The following is a 24,264-nucleotide window of genomic DNA, read 5'->3' as shown; positions in this document are numbered from 1 at the left end:
TCTTAAATTGTGCGTACGAGTGATTTAGGAGAATTTGTGGCATTCACCAATGTTTTCGTATTCTAAGATTTTTTTTTCAGATACGAACAAAATTCACGAGTGGTCCAGGCCTGTCGTATATTTTACCAGCAGTCAGTCTGCTGTTATCCAGACGGGTTTTCTTCATTAATAACCTTATATTTCATTAGTTTGACGATATTTTGGGTTGAAAATAAATCACACTCCATAATTATGTTGACAATAGGCTATTCTGCTTGAATTAGAGTTGTAATTTTAAATGTAATAATTTAGACTAACAATATAAATTGTCCGTCCGTCCGTTTTCTGCCGCTTATCCGGGATCGGGTCGCTGGGGCAGCAGGAGACCCCGCTCTCCCCAGCGACACCTTCCAGCTCATCCTGGGAGACACCGAGATGTTCCCAGGCCAGAGGGGATACGTAATCCCTCCAGCGAGTCCTGGGTTTTCTCCAAAGTGCGCAGCGCTACTGCTTCTGAATAAATGAAAATGATTTAACACAGTTGTTTATATTTTTAGCAGCTCTTTTTATTCCACAGCTGACCTGCTAAAAATGACAGATTTTCTTTTCTGGATCTCTGAGAGCAGGACTTCAATCTCTGAATTTGTAAAGTTCTTCTTTTTAATTTTCGCTGTCATTTTCATGAATGGACACTTGTATCGGAGGCAGGAAACATAGCCTTATATGGTGTTTTTGGGGTGGTAATTATGCTAATCTCCTCTCGCGTGCACGAGCAGCTGATACGAACAGGTGTAATTCATTTACACACTTTTCCTGAAGATAGAAGAGTTTGTTGAATCTGACGTGACATGTTCGTACGAACCCTTCGTACGAACAAAAGTAAGAGAAATTTAGGAGAAGAATACGAACATGTTCTTGCATGAGGCCCAATGAGTACCGGGATGTGTCTGAGCATTTTAACTCAAACAAGTCAGCTAAAGTCTAAACTGAAATAAAGTAAGACGGACAAAGTGACTCCATTAACTTGCATTGCTCAAAATAAAAGCGTAATTGTTGTTTCTTTTAGGACACTACAGTTTTGTATTTTTTAAAACCAGGATCTGCACAGTAGGGAGGTACAGGACTGTTCCATTGTTGTAATAGTTCTTCCTACACACCCTCACATCTAGTTAAGACGGTCTCAGTTGCCGATCAGCCATGCTAGGTCTTGACACCAACTAGTCGATGTGTTGTCGTGTGATGGCGCGAGGTTTGTTTTTGTGCACACCTGCCATAATACGACACCCCCTCCCACTGCGCTACACATCACAGCTCGAATTACTTCCTGCTGAAGTCTCCACACTGGTATTCGCAGTTACTTTGACCACAAATTTGTCACGGTTAAAGCGCCACTTTTTTCAGCAGACTGTACTTTGTGCACATCGTCGGTACTATCTCCATCCTTGAGTTTTTGGCCATATAACTATCTTTATGTGTGTCTGCTTCTGGGTACAACAGTCTGCTTCTGGAAGTGGCATAGTTGAAGCAAAAATGCTGCCATTGCCATTTAAGTACAGTTCACCGTAAACAAACACACCCACAAACTTGTGACAAATCACACAAGAGTTTTGTATGTGAATTGGGTTGACAATTTTGGCAGACAGTTGTAGATAAATGGTGCCATTTCCTTTGGTTTTTAGTTGTAAGCAAATTTAATAAAATGTATTTGCTTATTATGACCTTTTCTAGAAATCCAATTTGGACTTTTCAATATTAAGTTTGAGAACCCCTTGTTTAAATAAATTTCTAATCAAATAGGTTTGTTATTGAAATGAATTTGGGTCTCCAAAAAGTGAAACAGCAGTGTTTATTTCTCCCTGAAGCTTTAACTGGTCTGCCTCAGTGCCTTCAGGCCAAACTCCAAACCTTCTCAGGAAGCTTCTCCTAATGCTTGATTTTAGGAAATAAAAAAGAAAAGATCTACAAAAAAATCCGATGATCTGATCATGGAAATAATTACTACTTGAAATATTGCCTCTTCACTTCCATTTTTTGCTGTGTATTTCTCCAGCGTGGTGTGTGAGATTGGACCTGTTGACCCTAAGAAGACGTCCTGGGGCCAGGTAGAAGTTGAGGTGAATGGGGGGAAGAGAGGAACCTCTTCCATGTACTTCACATACAGAGTAAGTATACACAGGTTGTACTCAACTGCACCAAAGGAGTAAAACTTGTAGCCAAACACAGATACAAAAACTTTCAAAATGATTAAGTTATCAACATTGTCAGAAATACCAAGCAAGGGCACTGGTTTAAAGAACAACAAAGTATCTTGATCTTAGACGCGTATTTCATTTTCAAGTACATAAAACTAGTTTGCTTTAATCAGATTCCACCGAGCGGTTACTTTTCTTTCTTTTTTCCCCTCTAATCTGTTATCAGGCCATGGCATATCTATTTAACTGGCCTTTCATATCTCTGTTAGAACTTCCTCAAAAGGGAATTGCTCCACTGAAACGTTTGCTCAGCAAATTGAGGCAGATGTGGAGCCTGTGCGAGTTTGTGTCAGAATGTTTCTGATAAAGTGGGTGTGGAGTCGTTGGAGGAGCCTGAGAGGAAATGTGCATGTTTATGACCAAGCAGTGTTATCTGTGTGTTTGTGTTGCTGTCTCTGTGGCTGTAGGAGCCCACAGATTGAAACTTGAGTGTGTTTGTGACTCTCTGTAAAGGAAGTGTGAGTATTTATTCGAGATAATCCCCCACCTACCACATCTTCCCCTAGGACCCGATTCCTGAAGGGGTGAAGCCCAGCAAAGGTCCTAAGGCGGGGGGAACACTCATTACCATTTCTGGAAAATTCTTGGACACCGGCAGTAAGGAAGATATCCAAGTTAACATTGGAGGCGTGGACTGTGCTGTGTAAGCTTTTATCTTGTTAATTATTGTCATTCATTCCACTTTTTTTTCAATTTAGCCTCCTCAGATGTCAATAAACTCTTACCGTACTGTATGAGAGTACATTGGAGAGCTATAGAAGCAGTCCATTTGTCTTTATAAACTGCTCTGCAGCTACTGAGTCGTTATTTTTAGCTGAATACAGTCTCATTCTTTGAGTCCTGTAAAGGGACTCAACAAACGACGACAACTTTAGTCTCAAGGCTGTACAGCTTTCTAACCGCAATGTAGCCCCTAAAACGTTGCGTCTTTTTAGCTTTTATAGTCGTGTTTATGCTTTTATAGTTTTGTTTTTTCACCATGATTTTTTAAACTTGCAAATTTTAGGCTTTTAGGAATGCACTAATCATACAGTAAAGTGGTGACTGTGTTTATCTTTTATGTGTGTAGCTTCTTTTTTGTGCCTTCAAATTGCCCTCTTGGGTATAAATAAAGTGAATTGAATCAGATGATAGAATAAATGTTACATAGACTTTTTCTTCTATAAATTGCCCCCCCGATTAATAATGTTCTTTGGAAATCAGGCTGCGGTGACATTTCGGAGAGTGTTAACAGGAAAATAATGAGCCAAGATGTACGAAAGCCTGGGCTTAACAATCTGTCAGGTGTCTGCCATAGTGGCTTGCATTGAACGGTGACCTTTTGCTGCCCTGCACCCCCCAAACCACCCACTCCTTCAATCAGCAAGTGCTGAGCTTTGTCCTTGTTTTGGCAGGGATCACTTCGGAGAAGTGATTACTTGCAGAACAGGTGAATACCGAGCAGATAAGGTGCCCTCCGACCTTCTCCCCGTCACAATTCACTATGGGAAGAGTACCACAAAAACCATCGCAAGTGCCTTCCAGTTTATGGAAAACCCAACTGTGCTGGACCATCAGCCTAAAGGAAGCTTCGTCTGGTCAGTTCAACACAAACATGCACTGTAGATCATATTCCAGTATCAGCTGGTTCTCATTTGTACACACAGTATTTTTTCTCTACCCATTTTTTTATAATCAAAAGTACCACTTAAAAGTCAGGAAAATAGTTTTTTAAGCCTTTTTGACCATTATTCATGAAGATAATTTGTGACCGATTCAATCAGATTAGCTGAAAATGACCCAAACACATTTTTAGATTTCTGTTTTTAAGTAACATTTTGATACACAGATCATCCTGATTTCATATGCTACTTCAGAGACATGGCTTGATTTGTCTTGCTACTTGGGATGACCTAGAAAATTGGTCTAAATCCTATTTTTATTGTGTTATAATGAGAAATTTTGGACAATTGAAAGAGGAAATCTCAGACCATATTTGTAAAACTGGATTTCTCAGCTGGAAAAATAAACTATTGCTTGCTCAAAACCTTATTGGTTGGTACAGAAAAGTTCTTGAAAATATATTTAAGTTAATTCTTTGGACATTTCATTCAAAAGACTTATTTTGACAAAATGCTATTATTGCAAATTCTTCAACCAGTGTAGCCTATATCTCCACATACCACTTTACGTCTTAAAGTGTCTGCGACATCAGACTTTTGTAATAAATATGAATGCATTTTTGGAAAGAAAACATTTATAGCATATTACAAAACAAATTGTACGCCGCTCAGATGAACGGTTGTTGAGAGATTTGCATGTGAAGCAACAGGAAGTGATGTCAAAGGGGAATGTCTGTGTTACTAAAATACCTGACAACACAGATTGTAGAAAAGATTTGATGTTTCTTCAATTTATTTTGAGTGACTATCAAAGAGCGATGAAGAAAAGTCAGTTTGAATAATATTGTTTCAATGAACAAAGACCAGGGAGTTTTCTTTCTTAAAGAGTTCCCCTTTGATGTCACTTCCTGTTTCACTTTTGCTAAACCAATTTCAAAAGAAAATTGTTTGTTTTATGCCAAGGTCCTTAATGCTTTCTTTGACTTTTTGTATATGAAGAATATACATGTCACAGGCACTTTAACCCTCGGTTACATGTGAAGGGTCACTTTTCTACATTAGTTCTGTTGCTGAGATTTGTGTTGTAGATTTTCAGGGTCTTCATACAGACTCAATGACAAGTGTAGATTAGTTTTAGGTACAAGTACTGGGCAAATCTGAGGAGAGTGAAAACATCTTAAATCTTACAGGTTTTTGCTGAATCTCTTTTCGAGAGCAGTGCTGATATTTAATCAAATGCTTTGCCATAAAATAAATTCATAGTAAAATCATAAAGATGAAAACAAACAGGTACTTGTTTTACCTGCCTGGTGAAGAATATCTACACCTTCTAGTTTAGGATTTATGTACAGTTATATAGGATTAAACTAATGGCCACGATAGGCTGAAGTACATAATGTTCCAACATCCAGGCACTTTATTGTATCAGCTGACATTCTCACTGTAGTGTTGTCTTCTTTTGATAGCTTTAGGAAATGTGCTTTTCTTCCCCTGACCCAAATAATCCAGCCGGAATCGATGAGGCTTCCATCTCTGCAAAAGAGTGGAGTAGAAAATGTCATGAAGACCAATAAAGTGGAAAAAGAACAAGAAAATAAGGCACAGACTGATTTCACCTTTTAGAATAACTTTTGAACAGTTAAAGAAAAGCTACTGTTTTAACATAAACCATTAGTAGACAGGAAGTGTCTAGTACTGTAGACGCCTGAACACTGAGGCCCTGTTCAGCCCTGTGCCTTTATATCTGTTCAGATTACAATGTTCACACCTGGCAGTTAAACTAGTAACCCACAAGAAGCCACATCAGATAATGGGCAGTCGGAAACACACAGCAAATCGTAAGGTTATGAATATAACCACGGTTCCTTGAAGGAATGGAACAAAGTACAACACACAGTTGTATATGGGACACGTGCACCCTCGCACGCCTGGCTGAAGCCACCTCTAATCACGTCTTCAAACCGGTGACGTGGTGGCGTTGAACGTCGGGTGACAGGCTCCGCCTTCACCCTTTAAGTTCAGTCACCAGCGTCATTACTCAGTTAGATACCGCCCTTCACCGAGCCTTTTGTGATGCGAGGCCAACAAGGCGTTGTACTTCGTTCCATTCCTTCAAGGAACCGTGGTTATATTCATAACTTTACGTTCCTTTGCAGTCATTTCACTCAGTACAACACACAGTTGTAAATGGGACTTGTCAAAGCGCCCCGCTGAGCAGTGTCAGACCTGAGTTAAGTAGTGTGCCTGAGTAACTACTGTACTAATGCAGAGCTTTGGACCCGGCAGAAAGTACAGAATGAGCCACCGAAGGTGCTGTTACATCCAGGCTGTAAAATCRTGCAAATGTGTTTGGTGAGGCCCAGCTGGCCGCAGCACAAATGTCACTCACAGGTACCCCTTTAAAAAGGGCACAAGATGTCGCGACACCGCTGGTGGAGTGAGCTTTAACTCCAAGAGGGATTGGAAGGTTTTTGCTGCTGTATGCTGGCAAGATGGCCTCTACAATCCAGTGACAGTCTTTGTCTAGAAAGAGCTTTACCTCTGTGTGGGTTAGCAACAGCCACAAACAGCTGATCACATGACCTTACATCCTGTGTGCGGCTGATATAAGTGTGTAGAGCACGTACGGGGCACAGAAGATGCAGCCTCTTTTGCTCCTCAGATGCAAAAGGGTGGGGGGATGAAAGCTGGAAAGCTCTATAGACATAGAGCTGTAACTAGAAGGTATCACCTTAGGAAGATACGCAGAGTTAGGGTGCAAAACCACTTTAGAGTCATTAGTAGAAAACTGGATACAGGAGGGGTTCACTGACAGAGTGTGGAGGTCCCCGACCCGTTTAGCTGTAGCTAAAGCCAGAAGCAAAGCAACTTTATATGAAAGAAACTTCAACTTTACAGACTCTGGAGGCTCAAATGGAGGGTCGCAGAGAGCCTCAAGAACCACAGTGAGGTCCCAAGAGGGAATACTGGGTTTAATAGCAGGTCGTAGCTTACGAACCCCTTTCAGAAAACATGCGGCTAAAGGATGAGCACCAGGTGTGACTCCATCAAAACCTACATGGCAGGCAGAAATGGCTGCTAAATAGACTTTAATTACGGGGAAGGAGAGCCCTTTATCCAGTAGCTCCTGAAGAAATGTTAAAACATCTCCTATTGCGCACTGAAAAGGGTCCAGGTGCCCGTTCTTACACCATCATTCAAAAGCTTGCCACTTATAGGAATATAATCCTCTAGTAGATGAAGCTCTTGCATTTTGGATAGTTGCTATTACTGCTGGAGAAAGGCCTTTGGCTAATWAGCTGGACCTTTCAGCAGGTAAGCATGCAGCTTCCATAGTTCTGGGTGTGGGAGAAAAATCTCCCCCTCTGCCTGAGAGAGGAGACCTCGTCGAACCGGAAGTTGCCAGGGTTGAGCTGCTAGCAAGCTGATTATCTCRGCGTACCAAGACTTCGCTGGCCAGCGGGGTGCCACTAGGATCAAAGACAGGCTCTGTCCGCGCACCCTCTATAGTACAAGTGGTATCATTTCCACTGGGGGAAACACACACAGAAAGAAGTACACTGGGCCAAGGATGAGCTAGGGCGTCCACTCCCAGAGGTGCGCTCTGCTCTGTCATGGAAAAGAACAGCGGACAGTGTGTGTTTGCTCTGGAGGCACACAGATCTACTGTCGCTTTGCCAACCAAAACCCAAATATGGGCCACCACAGTGGGATGCAGCCTCCACTCCTTTGCTAGAGGTCCACGCCTGGAGAGGAGGTCTGGACCTAGGTTCAGTCTCCCTGGAACATGAATGGCTCTGATAGACAGAAAATGAACACTGCTCCACTGTAAAAGAGTGTGAGACAGGTTCAGCAGGGGAAGGGACCGAGTCCCCCCTTGTCTGTTTAAATAAGAGACCACTGCTGTGTTGTCCGTTCTGATCAGAAGATGATGGTTCTCCAGAACTGGACAAAAATGTTTTAGTGCTAACAGGACTGCTAACAATTCTAGGCAGTTTATGTGGAGCCTGGACTGTTGGGGAGTCCAGGTTCCCCTCACCGCTGCGACGTCGCACAGGGCTCCCCAACCTTTCAGGGAGGCGTCTGTGGACACCACTTTGCGAAACGACACCCTCCTTATTGGAGAACCCTGACACAGGAGGCCGGGTTCCCTCCAGGGACTGAGGGCCGTCATGCAGGAAGCAGTTATTGTTAGCTTTTTGTGTCTGTGTCGAGACGACACAGCCTGTGGGACTGAGAGCAATGCTGAAAACGGCGCATTTTTAACAGCCTGAGTGGTACTACTGAAATCAGGGAAGCCATCATTCCCAGTAACTGTAGTACGGTTTTGAAGCTCAGTTTGCGTCCCAGTTGAAACTGAGCTAAGCAGCGGTGAAACGCGGCCGCTTTGTTTTCTGAGAGACAAGCCCTGCTTGACAAGGAGCAGATTTCTAGTCCGAGGAACGAAAACTGCTGACTTGGTGTTGATAGACTTTTCTGGGTGTTTACTAAAAACCCTAAAGCCCGAATGTGTGACAGAACTTGAGACAGCTGATCTAATGTTTGCTCCTTGGAGCTTGCGATCAGAGCCCAGTCGTCTAAATATGCTAACAGACGGACCCCCTTTCCCTGAGGGGAGTCAACGCAGCTTCTACGCACTTTGAAAAGGTGCGAGGAGCTAGCGATAAACCGAACGGTAGCACCAGGTACTCGTAGGCTACACCCTTGAAGGCGAACCTGAGATATTTTCTGTGCTCCGGGTGAATCGCTATATGAAAATAGGCGTCTGTTAAATCGATGGTCGCAAACCAATTGCCCAGGCTGATCGAGTGAATTAGCTGTTTGAGCGTTAAAATTTTGAACCTGTATGTTTGAAGGTACCGGTTTAATACTCTCAGATCCCAAATAGGCCGCAGGCCGCCCCCTTTCTTCGGAACAAGAAAATAACGGCTGTACAGACCTTTTTGTGTTTCTGCAGCTGGAACCACTCGAATAGCTCTCTTTGTTAGCAACGTGCAAATTTCCTCTCTTAAAATGGCGGCTGCCTCGTTTGTCACCACTGTGTTTCCAATGGCCTGAAAGCGAGGCGGCCTGACGCGGAACTGCAGCCTGTAACCCATAGCAACAGTTCTTTGTACCCTTGAAGAGGGTGCGCATGCGCCGCCAGAGAGAGAGTCGCTTGTTGGAGATGTGTCGCTGCTGCCCTCCACTGGATGGGGAAGGGACAACATTAGTCGCCCGCAGCTTATTGTGTTCGTTTGTGCACAAAGATAATTCTTTAATGACACATTGAAAACATTTGCAGAACTGTTTATTAAAGTTTTGCATTTTAAAACACAATTTGCACCCAGGGAAGGGGCTACATGTTTTTTGTTTATTTTTCGGGACATTAACAGAGGAGACTGAACATTTGAAACCCGACGCCTCTTGGGGCCGTTTTCTGAAACACAAACATTTAAATGTCTTTTCAACTGCAGCTGAACATTGTCTCTCTGTTTTTGAAGTCCCTGTGAAGACAGTCCTGCTGTTAGGAGGACTTTGACTTCTTCCGAGCTGCTGAACTGTCCTACTGACTCGGAGGGGGGCCTTTGCCATGCCGATTGATGGGGAGGCTGTGGCTTGCTGGAAGGTTCGGCGGGCTGGGCCTTTGAAGTTCCGGGCGTCGTCGCCTTCTTGAACGGAGGAGGATGAGACGCAGACCTGGATGTGCTCGGGGCCTTGGGCCTCGCGTCGCGTCTGGGGATGATGCAGCGAAGTGCCTCGGCCTGCTTCTTCCTCTGTTCAAATTTGGTTTGGATGACGTCAAGCGCTTGACCAAACAGTCCTGTAGGCGTCATCGGTTCATCCAAGTAGGCCGCTCTGTCCTTGTCGGGAACGTCTGAGAGCGTTAGCCACAGGTGCCTCTGCGTTACCACAGTAGAAGCCATTCCTTTCCTCAGAGCCAGCGCTGCACAGCTGGACACACGCAGGATGTGGTCTGACGCCAGTCTGATCTCGTTCAGCAGGGGTAAAAGGGGGTTTTCCTGCAGCATCTGAGCTGCCAGTTCAACCAAGGCCATGGCCTGGTAGGTCTGAAGCATGGTGAAGGAGCTCAGCGCATGGGCGGTGTTACTTTGGGCTTTGTAGATTTTCTCCAGCTGTGCTGAAGAGAATCTGCAGGGCTTGGAAGGGAGCAGGGTGGGCCCGCTCACACCCTGGTTGTGAGACGGAGCCAAATAAGCGGCTAAAGAAGGCTCCATCGGAGGGATGCCCACCAGGCCTGCTTGGTCTGCCCCTTCCACGTCCAAGTACTGACCCTGTCCGGGCACGAAGGCGCGGATGGACAGCGGTTTGCTCCAGGAAGACGTCAGCTCCGACACAAAGTCCAGAAACATAGGCAGACGGTGCTTCACATCAGCCGATTCAGACGGGAGATAAAACCCTGCGAATCTCGACGGCTTTTGAGCAGGTGGGGGTCGGGCCACTGTACCTCCAGTTTAGCAGCAGCTTGGCGGCACAGGGACCAGAAGGACGAATCCTGGTCCACCCTCTCAGCAGCGGGGGTGGAGTGAGCTGGGCACGGCTCCTCGTCATCTTCGGACAGAACCTCCTGCTCCATCTGCAGAATATCGTCCTCCTCTTGGTTTAGATCCAGTAGAAACTGGGTCTTGCCCCCCTCGATGTCGGGTGAGGCCGCCTCGTGCTCCATCTGGTCCACCCAGCTAGCAGCGGGGGCTTCGACCGCCGAACCCTCATCTTCGCGGACTGAGCCGTCTGGCTGGATTCGGAGAGCAGCGGGTCTTGTGGGAAAACAGCAGTTTCCCCCAGCATTTTCTCCAGGAATTTCACTCTCCTCTCCAGTGTCGGACGCAAAAGTCCAGCACAGGCCCGGCAGGACTCAGGCTCCACACGCGCCCGTCGAGCGTGAATGATTCCTAGGCAGGCCGGGCAGGCCTCATGCTGGTCCTTCTCATGAAGCTTAAAGCCGCACCCCTGAGGACAGGGGTGAACAGAACACTTTGGCTTCTTTGAAGGTGGTTTTGTGCTTATTGTGAACCACAAAACAAATTTTCTTCAGAAAATAAAGGTCACTTAAGTAGCGTCGAGCGGCAGACACACGAACCAGCAGGTAGCGCAGTTAGCACCAGTAAAGCTAGCCTAAGAACCTAAGAAGCTGAACTAACTAGCAGCAGCTATGTGAGCTCAGGTTTAGAGGTGACTATCGCGAGGTGAAGGGCGATAGAACTGAGTAAAGACGCTGGTGACTCCAAACTTATAGGGTGAGGGTGGAGCCTGCTACCAGACGTTCAACATCACCACGTCTAAAGTCTAAAGACGTGATTAGAGGTGGCTTCAGCCAGGTGCGCGAAGGCGCGCGTGTCCATACAGCTGTGTGTTGTACTGAGTGAAATGACTGAAAAGGAACTGCTGATGTTTCTAAAATAACCTGTCTCATCTCACAAATGCATGTTCCTTATGTGGCACAATTAAAAAGGGAAATTAACAGGTTTTCCAACAATAAAAGACTTATTGCAAAGAAATCTTTCAACAAAGAAATAATCTACCAAACACAAATTTCATTACTTGTTGTGCTAAGTTTAGTTAAACATACTGGAACAATCAATTTACCCCATATTTATTTAGTTTAAACAAAACTAAAGTATTTTCTGGAAAAAAACATTTCGCATCATCTTGCTTTTACTTACCAGGCATGTTTATTTTGTGGTTTCTGTTGTTTAAACATGTGTTTTAGTGGAGGAAGGAACATAATTATCACTGGCTCCGGTTTTGACCTCATCCAGACCGCAATCATGGAGGTCCAGGGAGACAACTCATCAGCTGTTGAGGTCTGTATTGTGTATATTGCTCAGCATTGTTCTCTAATCTAATTTGTTTCAAATCTTATGCTTCTCATCAATTTTCTGTCACCATGTTTTTGCACCCGCTCAGGAGCGGCACTACATTAATTACATTTTTAATTTAAACTCTGTAAAGCATCGCCAATGTTACAGCAGAGTGTTTACACTCATTCCTATACTTCCACTGATCAGTGAGATTCCACAAATTACTAAAACCTGTTAAAATGCAGATAGCAGATGTATTGTTTCTCTCTCACCAGAGTTTAACAATGTTCCTCAGCCGACTTCATTATTTAATCCTGAACCTGCCAGGAAACTTGAGCCAGAAAGCTTTTACACAGTTTCTTCCCATTTACTCTTCTGACTACTGGGGCACTTGCTAGGTTGTTGTAATTTTGTTCATTTAATTTCAAGACTTGAATTTCATACCCAAATTAAGGTTGCAACAGATTACTTTACTGTGCTGTTTTACAGCTTTCCTCCCCTGCCAAGTTCCCGGGCCCAGCTGCCCAGGGAAAGAGGAGATTTGAAAATTTGCCTGTCCACTACAAGCTAGCGCTGGATGCAAAGTGTTATCTCAAAGGCATTGACTGTTCAAATTAATAAGCTGCTTTTGGTTTAAGTCCGTCCAACTAGGCATAAATATGTGAACTCATTATGGCTGCTGGCATGTGGTGAAATGAATGGCAGAGTTGTGTTACTAGTTTGCTGAAGGGGGTTTTCTTTTCTTTCTTTTTTTTTATAAAGACTTCCTTGTACTTCCAGTTTTAAAAGGAGACCTGTTTAAAGCCATTTGAAGATAAAGATTTTTAACGGTGCTTAATTAGAGCCAGCTGCACCACACAAGTAGCTAGCTAATGAATGGTGACACTTAATAAAACAACTTATTAATGCATTATATATTTCACATAAAGATGGGACTTTTAGTAGAGCAATAAATTTTACTAAACTAAAATGCTATCATAAGATGCACAATTTAATGAATTGTATGACAGATTTATACCTTTGCCATTCTGCATGCATCTGCAGGGTTCCTATAGTCTTACAATACAGCATTTGCTTTTAGTTTGAGTAGTGTAGTGGTCACCTAGGGGTGGAATAAACAGTTCCACCTGTCTTTGACCTAGGTCTCAGAAGGCCTCTTTCAGAGAGACAGAACTCTGTTCAAGTTAAAGTCATAACAGGTTTTCTTAAACAGTGAAGAGACATTTTCTTCTTATTAATCAGATAATAAACAGAATAATCTTCTTTTATTCATAATTTTATCAAAGTATAGAAAAGAAAACACAAAAAGAATGTTATTAAAATGTTTTATTGTGCTTTGATGTAAATCACTGCTTGAACATTAACTGTGAAACCACAATAATTGATTATAGTTTAGTTAAGTAAAATATTTAAACTTAAAAAATCTATAATCAGTTACTGAATAAATAAAAAGAATTTGGAAAACATTTATGTTTCCACCATATTCATATTCCAAAAATAATTAAAATCTGAATTTATACAAATAAATTGATCACAAAAAGCAGAGTATTTTACTAATTCATAACAAATAAAATGTGAGCATAATCACTCAGAGGCAATATTTTCTTTATCCTTTCACATCAAGCCTGATTTTAAAGGAATCTCCAAATACATGTTGATCTAGATTTGTTTACTTGTCTCCATTTTGTTATTGATGCAATGCATTCTGAGGATGGTGAAGGGTTACAGTTGAGACTAAAGCACAAGAATCAATTATAAAAAACCTATAATGTGTGACAAAGGTACATTTTTTATTAGTTTCTATGTTCTGCACCACACATGGGTCGAAATGATAAACTTCCTCTGGAGCTAACACCATACTGTATCACCATATTAGCACAGGAGCTAATGAAAGCTAAAAGGATAAAGCTGAGGTTCTCCTTCCATGAAACAGCTTTGTTCAGCTGCAGGCTGAATCATTTCTACAATCTTCTCTTTGATTTAAAAGGGATAAATATCAGATATTGACCTAAATTAACATTCAATCATCATCAATGCTTTGACTTACATGGCGATGTATATCTGACAAAAAAGGTTTTTTCTTTATAAAAATTAAACAGCCTACCGTGTTTTGATTGTGTCATTTTTATAGTTGAAGTAAAGTTTTAACAAATGATGTTTAATATTGCAACTAATCTGAGTTCCCTATAAGGTCTTGGGCCTCATGTTTTCATGGTTAGTAAGTACAAAATATTTTGTGTGCGTCAGGTTCCACGCACATGTCGTTGTGTGAAAGTGTGCATAAAAATACACAAACATTTGACCAGCTGTGTGCTTACTGCCATGCAATCAACAGAATGAAACTAAAAAAATACTGAATCTCACTTAAATGTACCAAAAAAAAAGATTCTTCAGTTTTCTGAACTTAAAAGACAATTGTACGCTATGTTTTCTGGTGAGTTTGAGTATTTTTGGTTTCAAACCAAACAATGACTCTGAGCCACATTTGACCTCATACAACATAACATGAAACTCACCTTTAAAATGATGGAAGCAATATCACGCTTATGAAAAAACTAATTTTGTCACCTTTAGATGTAAACCCACATCGGTGACCACACATTTGCACACAAACAGATGAGAAGCATAAAATATATGCTTTGTTAAGAGATGGTTCCATTCTCACTGAGAAGAACACTGTGTCGGCTCAGGATCATAACTTAGAACAAGCTATGTGTGATGATTCCTAAAGTGGACACGGTGTAGACACTGACCCATGGACATAAACAGCTATGTAAAATTGCAACAATAGCAGCTGTGGCACTGCTGCATCCATATCATGCTCAGTTATATCAAATTTCCCATACACTGTGACTGAACAGGTCCGTTGATGCTCAGCAACTTGTCATCAACTATAAGTCTCTAAGTTCTACCAAACCCCTGAGTGCCTCTGTGTTTACAATAATTGTGTTTTTGTTTTTTGACACATGTCTAAGTTGGAAATGCCTCAGCCTCAGAAGTGCGCCACCAGCAGTTTCTGACTGCGGGTTTAAACAGCTTTACTGGAATGATTCATGTCCCCAACTCCTGTTTTTCTATATGCTTGAAACATTTAGCAAATAAAGACTGACCACTGTCCTGACTGAAAATCAACTGATATATTTGAAAATTTGAACAGGGGATATTGTACAAAATAGACATTTTTAAGCTCTATGTCATGTTATAATGTCATTCGCTCATCAAAAACATACCCAGAGTGTTGCTTCGACTCATTCATGAATGTTTGATAAATCCTTGAATTTCCTGTGGTAGCTAAATGGAGCTGCCTAAACGCTTGCTGGTACAAAGCACTGCCTATTTACATAAAGCTCCTCCCTACAGCTGAGCTCCCACCCCATAGAGCACCCCTCCCCCTGAAACGTTGTGATGAAGTGTTGGAAGTTGTAGTGTCGGAAACGGTAGGAGGTTCTTAAAGAAACAGAGGCCAATTTCAAGGCCTGTAGACAGGCTATAATGTTACGTCAAATTTATTTTTGATACACACAGCCTTTTCATGTGGTATAGAATTAAACTGTGTGCCTGGAAAATACATAACCCCCTCACCTCCCCACCCAAGTCTGGAAAACTATGGAATTCTGACATGGAAAATATGTATGAACTCTGCATCAATGTTCATGTCGAAACTAAATCAAACTAGATAATAGAATAATAAAATAAGATTCGTTCAACAGTTTTTCCAGTGAAAGAAATGGTGTGCATTTTGAAAAACACACCTTTTTACAAACTAGTTTAGTGGGAGGACTATTAAATTGATATTCCTGTCATCTGTGCAAAGCTGCAACACAATGTCTCTATAAAACTCTATTATCTTGTGTTTTTTAACACAAGCAAAAACAAACAAGCACTTTAAAAATCATTTATTGACTTTGACCATTAAATTACACCAGCTGCATTTTGTCGTTCAAATGCTAGTCTGTTTTGCTGCTTTTAGCTACAAAATGTAAGAATCAGAATGCACAGAAATGTTTATTGCATGTAGTTGGAGAACTGATTTATTTGGGGAATTAAACTACTTAACCAGTCCTGAGCAGGATCCAGTCAGAGCAGTTGGTGTAAATATTTTTTATTATTAAACCATTATTTCACCAGGAAAATAAATCAATAACAAAATATATCACAATATATGTACACGTGATCAATATCAATAGAAAATATGTCCAATAGAATTCTGATAATTTCGCTGTCATGATACATTTTTTAGCCACATCGTTCAGACCTGGCAGAAACACGTGAACCCTGCATCGGGGGTTAGCTGTCTAACACGTATTTTCAGTACATTATCAAAACAGTAAGTGAATAACAGTACGTAATATAAATAACGTTTCAATTAAAATGTGCCAGCAGAGGACTGACCCTGGGATTTTTGACTCATCAGAGAAAGCAGCTTTACTCTGGGACTAATCAAAGTTTAGTTTGAATTATTTATTTATTTAGTTGCACAGACTTGAGACTTTTAACTGTTGCTGGTTGAAGTATGCAAACACAGCTAATAAGCTATTTAACTAATCATCTTGACAACAACCACATTATTTTATCTATTTTTCATTCCTGTGTTTTAAATCTTAGTAACATTTCATCATTGTTTTAAGGTAATTTGAACTTTTTAAGCCTTCCTTACTTGGTCTTTATTGACCTGACCCCAACTGTGTGAACCACTGATTAAACAGATGTGCATGATTCTTTATAAATTAGATTTTTGTGGCAGTGCACAACATAAACCCCTGAACACCCACACTTTGCTTGTTGTTTTTTAAATTATGTATTTTTTTATGTTAAACCCAGTTATATTTTCCTTTGTGTCTGGCCTTACTGGTTTATTTTTTTGTCGTGTTTATCCTGTTTCTCTCCCCTCATGAATGTAACTCTTACACTCCTCAGTACGCCCACGAGAAGAACGACACAGTCATCCAGTTTCGGTCTCCAACAATAATCAGCTCTCCAAACCAACACCTCAGAACCTTCATCCTGCTGGACAACTGGAAGAAGGAGCTGAAGCCCTTCGATTACCACCCTGACCCCAGCTTCAACGAGCTGACGAAGAAAGTCATCACTGAGACCAGCATCATCATCGTCACTGTGAGTACAGACGCCACAAATCGTCTTAATGCTGCAGCTGAATTAACGCAGCGCCGTTTTGTTAGGGGGAAAAAATACTTGTCAAAAGGAATTAAGACAAACTGCTTTATTATCTAGCTCCAGAACGAAAATGGAAAGATGCTGAATTTACATTCTTCAGCTGCTTATGTCATGTTGAAGTTTTACCGCATAAGAAAGATTATGCAAATAACAATGTACTTGTTATCTTAGTCAATTGCTTATTTTAGACATATTTAAATGCTGATAGGTGTTGTATTTAGCAAACATATTTCTTTTAAGACAAATAAAAGGATAAAATATGAAGTTTTTATTATAATAAATGCCTTTAGGCAGTGGTGGGCAGCGCTAATCCAAAAATTAGCTCTGCAATTTCTAAAGTGCTTATGAAAATATTTAGGTCTGCAACTTCAAAAACGCTTATTGTCATAGAAAAATTAGTGGAAGCTAATTTCAAAGCACAAGCTCAATTTGACACTTACTAGCTGACAATTCATGTACAATATGCACAATACTGCCAACTAGAGGTGTATGAACCCTTATACAGCTTAATCCTGCAACTGCCGATTCCTGGGGATGTGATTTCCTGAAACAGAACTTTGGCTCCTGGTGTAAAAATTAAAACGTTGGTGAGGATTGCTAGTTCGGCTGATTCTTTAAAAAATTGTTGAGGGTTGCTAGTTCGGCTGCTTCTTTGTCTTTTTCTTTTGTTTGTTGTAGATTTTTCATTAAAGAAGCATCAATAAAGTAATTTTAAAACTGTTTATTGGAAAACTGAAGCGATGCATTCTGGGTACATGACAGACTGACGGGAAATGAAAGCACGGGGAGCAGGAAACTAGTATCTTCCCTTCAAAATAAGAGCTTGGTTTTTAAAGTTTTTCATGTTTCCATTGGATTTTAAAGCTTTCCAGTTCACCTGAAACTCATCAGACTGAAGAAGTCTCTTGGAGGAGATACCAAACGTTTCACTAAAGAAGAACCCATCCAGAGGACCTACTTATTTTTTCTTTTTGATTTTTTTCTACCTGGATTAGGACGTTTTCCATGTAGCTGCTCCAATCTTCACCAGCATAACATCTTTTAATCATTTCTGAGTCTCTAACACTGTTGGCCTCCAGCGTTTAAACTTTATTTTTCTAAATAAAGGTGCTCCGATTGTAAAGTAAAATAAATCAATACATACAAAACTTTAGCATGGATTACAAACGTTTACTGTTTTTGCTATTGCCTTCCTGCTACGTGAGCAGACACAAAGCATTGTGGGAAATCAGAACCGTGGCCGAAAGCAACAGTCCACAAGCATGTATACCTTCCCAATAAGTGTGTTTATCTGGAAGGGGTGCTGTTGGATAGATCACGTGTGTTGTGATTCATTGACAGCCTTACCTTCCGCTGTTCAAGATAATGACTGGTAGATAATTAGTTATTAGCGGTACTGCATTTTAATTTTAGAAAGCACAAATCTGATTATGCATTATAAAAATTAGTAAGTCCGCTAAATGGCAAATGAAATATTTAGGTCCGCAATTAGCGGATTTGTGCTTTAGTGGGCTGGTGCCCAACACTGTCTTTAGGAAATAAATCTGATACAACTATCTGAAATAAAAATCATTATAGTTTTGTTTTATTTGGTTTTAAGAGTTTAAACCTGCTGTTAATAGCTCTATTGTAAAGTGTAATCTAAAATAGCAAAAATTTGATCAAATATTTTTAAGTCAATTAAAATTTTTATAATAACTATAATTTAAGTCTTTTCAATTACCTTTAATTACTTTTGGCTCACGAAACAGCAAAGAACTGTTAAAAGTTTACTTTTTCCACCCACTTTTTTAATGAAAGTTCTTAAAATAATGCTCTTAGCCTTCCATTATGTGAAGCATGTAATTACTGGTGATTAATTCCCCCTCCGTAGTCACAACACTAAGCATTTCAGTTGTTTCCCCCTGACACACCTCCTGCAGGGTCGAGGTTTCTCCAGAGCGATGACAGCCAGAGAGGCTCAAGCGTTCGTCGGTGACGTTCAGTGTCTAGTCAACACGCTTCAGGATGACAAGCTGTTCCTGGACCCGCCCTCCACCCCGCCGAGCGCCCGCTCCAGACGGCAGCGTCGAGACACTCGGCCCGAGCTGCTGGACCTGATGGTGAGCTCAGACTGCCGGCCACAAGCTGCAGAAAATATATAACCGAGTTAGAGGTTAAGCATGTGCAGCACATGCGTCCTTTGTTGGACCTGTTATCTGTAATTTGTTTATGATACAAGAAACTGCCTTTTTCTGTTGCTGATAGAAAAAAAGAGCTATTTTAAAGCTTTTTTTAGATCTGCAGCAAGTAAAATTACCTCGTTAATAACTTGTCGTAATTAATAGTTTGTTTGATCTATAAAAATAAAATATCTACAAATTTACCATATTTTTTAATAATTCTACATTTTATTTTGAACCTACAAGTTATTCCTGAATACAAAATCTGCAAATACTATTTTAGGTTAAACAGCTTTTTACAGTTTACACATTAAATGTCTAATATAGACTCATTAGCTACGGTGTAAGCTTATGTAAAACCCCTAATCTCTGCAGTTTATTGAAACTAAACATGAATATTGTGGAGTTCGAAGTGTTTCTTGGTAAAATCTTGTGAAGTAGAAAAATAATTGGAGCATGGGGGAGAACAAAACTTTGTTGTTGTTCAAAGTAGTTCTTCTGATGTGCACTTTGAAACAGTAGTTGAATGAAGGCACCCGTTTTGGATGCATATACAGATGTGCCGGCAAGAACGGGCGTTCGTTTCAAACCTTAACTGTACCGCTCCAGCCTTATCCGTCACGCAACTTCAGATCCTTTTTATTGTTATGAGCAGAACGGCTTTCATGTTGCTACAGACTCTTATAGCTACACTTAATTTATTCCTACCCACAATTGTGATGAATCGTGTAATTCTCCTGTGGGTTACTCTGTAAGTGAGATATTGTTTAAGTCCTGTGGCTGTGTGCTGTGTGAGGAAGTAACACTACTGAAGTATTAAAGCAAAATATATCGACAATAATGCAAAGCAAGATTAATACGCTAATTCATGAGAGAAAAATGCTGTCTTTACACCTGCAGTGTTGCATCTTTTTTAAAGGGGGCCGGGAGGATATTATGTATTTTCAAGACACATAGTGCAGTTCTGCACCACAACCAAGTAACTGTGTTGCCTTCAGTTATGAAAAATGTTTATATTTCAAAAATGAATTTGACTTTGCATCATAGCCTTTCTAAAAACCTTAAAATTGGCCTCTGTCTCTTTAAAAACATCCTACTGTTCCTGACACTCCCACTTCAGCATGTCATCACAACAATGCTTCATGCCATTTACAATCTTTTGTACCAAAAATAAATTTCCTCGATGAGGGCATTTTTTTAATCTGAAAAGGACTGGATTGAGAAGTAGTTAGTATTACAGGCTCATCAGACATGCATGGGGAGGGGTGCTCTGTGGGGCAGGAGCTCAGCTGAAAGGAGGAGCTAGGTATAAGAAGGCGGTGCTTTGTACCAGCAAGCATTTAGGCAGCAGATACATGGATTTCTTAAACATGCATGAATGGGTTAAAGTACCACTCTGTGTATGTTTTTGATGAGGGAATGACTTTATAACATGATATAAAGCTCAAATAGGGCATGACACCACCCCCTCCCCTCCCCACTTAATTATCTGCACCACATCTGAAATCATTTTTGTGATGGCTTATAACTTGATATAATTGTTTCTGCTTTATATTTATTCTATGCTCTGACACTGAACTTAGCACAAAAACTAATTAAATGTGTGTTTGATAGATTATTTCTTTGTTGTAACAATGCTTCTTGGCAATAAATCTTGTACCATTGGAAAGCCTGTTAATTGCCCTTTTAAATGGTGCCGCATTTGTAAGGAACATGCATTTGAGGGGTGAGTAGTAGAGCTGAGCAGGTGGTTTGCGCACATAAAAAAACTTGACAAATATTCTCTGCCAAACAGTTTATTTTGCTGTTGCTGTTTATTTAGCTTTTTGACACTTGTTTTGAGCTTCTGGTACCATCAGGTTCTGCTAATCATGTGCCCGGTATAAGATTTAAATCCAAGAAGCATTGTTACAACAAAGAAATAATCTACCAAACACAAATTTAATAACTTTTTGTGCTAAGTTTGTTGATGACTCTTATTACTATTATTAGTTACTGTGATTATCAACAAATGTCTCTGTGTTTTGCTGAGGACCATTTAATTGGCAGTTACTTCTCATGTGAGTTATGATTAAAACAGAAATGTTGAAATGCTTACCACAGGTCAAGCCATGGCAGAAAGGTGGGTGACCTGCAGCTTCTGTGTGAAGTCTAATCTGGTAACATGAGCGGAAATGAAAATCGTGATGCTGCGCACACACAAGACACACACTGCACTGCCTAAGGTCGCCTTAAAACTTCCTAATCGACTGGGCATGTAAAAATAAATAAAAGATTCTGCTCCTGATCTGTGAGCAGATTCTATCTTACACGCTGTCTTTACCACGACTCCTACCTTTACAATCTTTGGCTGAAACCTCCGGAGCTTGTGTAGATTTTTGATCTCCACATTTCTCCACAGATCAAGTTTGGAAAAGGCGAGTGGGTGGTGGGCTCTGTGCAATATGAAAAGAAGAATGATTTGTCCCTCTACATCATCATTCCTGCAGTGATTGTGCCCATGCTGCTCATCATCATCATTTCTGTCTACTGCTACAGGTGAGACGCTTTATTGCAGAAAATAATCATTCAAACTTTTTCTGAACGTGTCTCCAAGTTTTCCAGTAGTTTTTTTTCATGGTACCTATGTTTTATCTTTGCTTGTTGTGACATTCAGGAGAAAGAGTCAACAGGCAGAGAGGGAATATGAGAAAGTAAAACACCAGCTCGACAACCTGGAGGAGAGTGTGCGAGAACGCTGCAAGAAAGAATTTACAGGTAACTACAGGGTGTCTGTGATAATGTTTGACTTTCATAGGGTCTGTCTTTTGGGTGAAGTTAAAATGACAAAATCTGGGATCATAATTACTTTAAAAAATTTAGCTTTCTGTTATTCTTTTCTCAGTTTAAAAAAAGGCTGTTTTTTATAAAACAGTGATGGAGAACAGTATTTTAATGTAAAACTGATTTTTATGGACAATTATCTGTTTTTTTTTTCTTAGTCTTTGTATAATTGCATAATTCAATTCAAGTATAAAGTGACCCACTACTAATAAAACATAAAGAAAACCCTAATCCTCATTTATAATACTACCAATTTCACACAGACTTGAGGATTTTTCAGCCTTTGTGGTGTACCCTCTGGTGGGGAAACAGATTATTTTAGGGGACACACACCTATAGGTGTGTTTGTGGCTGCTTTATCCCCTTCAACACAATATTTCAGTTATATGCAAGAAAATCTGTCAAAATGTACTCCCATGAATAATACCCTCCACTTAATGAATGATTGTTGGGGTTGATTTGTTTTGTATTATACATAAATAATATAAATATGTCACGTGTCTTAATGTAGACTGATGAGACTGCACAAGTTCAGAAAAGAATAGAACAATTTTCCTGTTTCTGCCTCAGACTTGATGATTGAGATGGAGGATCACACCAACGATTTGAGTGAGGGACGAATCCCCTTTCTGGACTACAAGACCTACACAGACCGGGTGTTCTTCTTGCCCTCTAAGGATGGGGCCAATGATGTGATGATCACAGGGAAGCTGGACATCCCAGAGGCTCGAAAGGCAACAGTGACGCAAGCGCTCAACCAGTTCTCCAACCTTTTGAACTCCAAGACATTCCTCATAAACGTAATTACAAAACACAAAGCAACAAACACTCATCATGTCTCTGCCTTCCAGTTTTAGTCACAAAAGGATGAAGGGACTTGGTGTGAAGGTGTCACTTGGTTGACTCGTACTGAAATACTGTGATGTCAACTCAAAAGATTATGTTGAAACTAATATTTCATTTTTAGATGATGACTGTCTTGTTCACCAACACCACCAGCAGCTTAAACGAATAGCCATTAAATGAGACGTCCCACACAGAGGACAGGTGTGGGCCAGATCTGGTGTCGAGCTGGCACTGCTGGCATGGCACAGTTTGTGATCTGGATGTGGGCCAGATCAGGCAATGATGGCACTGCTTTTAGGAATACATGCCATAACTGGCCAGATTATGGTTTGGTTTAGGTGGCCCAAATCTGTCAATGCCACGACTGGCCTAATTTGATTTGGTTTACGTGGCTCAAATCTCTCAATGTCACAACTGGCCCAGTTTGATTTGGTTTATGTGGCCAAAATCTCTCAGTGCCACAACTGGACCATTTCGATTTGGTTTATGTGGCCCAAATCTGTCAATGCCACAACTGGCCCAGTTTGATTTGGTTTATGTGGCCCAAATCTGCCTGTTCCAGGGTTTCCCCTACATGTAACTGATCGTGGCGCACCGCCACGACAAAAATCATAGCCGCCACACTTTCAGAATAAAGTTTTTTTAAATTATTTTTTTAATAATAGGCCTTTCTAAGGCTAAAACAATGTAAAGCATATCATATATATTTATATCCTGTATTTGTGCTGCTCTTATACTAACCATAATTAGACTTTGAAACCCTATTTAAACATCAATGAAAAGTTATGATATACTTTATTTTGAAAAACCAACACCGCGGGTTTTTGTGCGCAGCGAAGCTGTGAGCGCTGTGTGTATTCCTCACAAAGATACCAAGGCATGTATGTGTGTGTGATGTGACGCTCGATGAAAACTGTCTGATGCGACAGCTTTGCAAGCTACCATACTTTTTTCTTTCTTTCGAGGAAGACATGACCGGTGAAGCTACAGCATGGTTACCTTATCAGTAATTACCCAGATACAGTAAGAATCACCAACACAGACCCACATGTGACCGGGAGTCAGCAGCTCGGTGCCTGTTAGTGCTGATCAGCAACGCAGCTACGAGCTAATGCAATGTCCCTCAACTTTTAAAAAAGTAACCAGAGTAGTTTGTGAACTCAAAACACCATAAATCCAGACAGAATGAGCTGCTGTTAACCTACAGGCTGAGCACATCCCTCCCCCCTCTCTGTCACACACCATCGAGCCACAGCAGACAGAGACGGTCTCAGGAGCATTAACCCTTTAGGGCCCAGATTTAAAATGTGGTAAATAGATTATTTTCAGTGATTGAAAGGAAGTGATTTTTGGATAGTTGCATTTTTTAACTTTTGTTTTTTAATACCAACAAGAGTTAAGAGGTCTTCTGAAGTGTTACAAAGACAATATGTAGAAACAGGTCATGATTTGAGGCTTTTTACTATTATTTTATTTTAAAGGAGACATATCATGCTAAATGCACTTTTTTTGCATTTTTAAACTGTTTTTTGTGCAGTTATAGTGTCTAGGAGTGTAGAAAACATCAATTTATTCTGTTCTGTTACTGCAAAGATATTTTTATATATTTTTATGGGTCATATTT

The 24,264-nt window shown here is 40.7% G+C and overlaps 1 protein-coding gene across 2 annotated transcripts in view; it reads left to right on the top strand.

Annotated features, from left to right (window-relative positions):
- Positions 1 to 24,264, top strand: part of plxnb2b (plexin b2b) — a 197,477-nt gene that overhangs the window by 140,306 nt on the left and 32,907 nt on the right. For both annotated transcript variants that reach the window (XM_014021273.1, XM_014021272.1), the window contains 9 exons: positions 2,030 to 2,141; positions 2,738 to 2,874; positions 3,626 to 3,808; positions 11,544 to 11,637; positions 16,552 to 16,749; positions 18,732 to 18,911; positions 21,373 to 21,509; positions 21,628 to 21,728; positions 22,365 to 22,594. In XM_014021273.1, coding sequence (XP_013876727.1) covers positions 2,030 to 2,141; positions 2,738 to 2,874; positions 3,626 to 3,808; positions 11,544 to 11,637; positions 16,552 to 16,749; positions 18,732 to 18,911; positions 21,373 to 21,509; positions 21,628 to 21,728; positions 22,365 to 22,594 — 1,372 coding nt within the window. The remainder of the gene's footprint in view (positions 1 to 2,029; positions 2,142 to 2,737; positions 2,875 to 3,625; positions 3,809 to 11,543; positions 11,638 to 16,551; positions 16,750 to 18,731; positions 18,912 to 21,372; positions 21,510 to 21,627; positions 21,729 to 22,364; positions 22,595 to 24,264) is intronic.

Source organism: Austrofundulus limnaeus, unplaced genomic scaffold (genome assembly GCF_001266775.1).
Source record: "Austrofundulus limnaeus strain Quisiro unplaced genomic scaffold, Austrofundulus_limnaeus-1.0 Scaffold285, whole genome shotgun sequence".
Taxonomy (NCBI): Eukaryota; Metazoa; Chordata; class Actinopteri; order Cyprinodontiformes; family Rivulidae; genus Austrofundulus; species Austrofundulus limnaeus.
The sequence above is the reverse complement of the archived record's forward strand: the minus strand, read 5'-3'. Positions and strand labels throughout refer to the sequence as shown.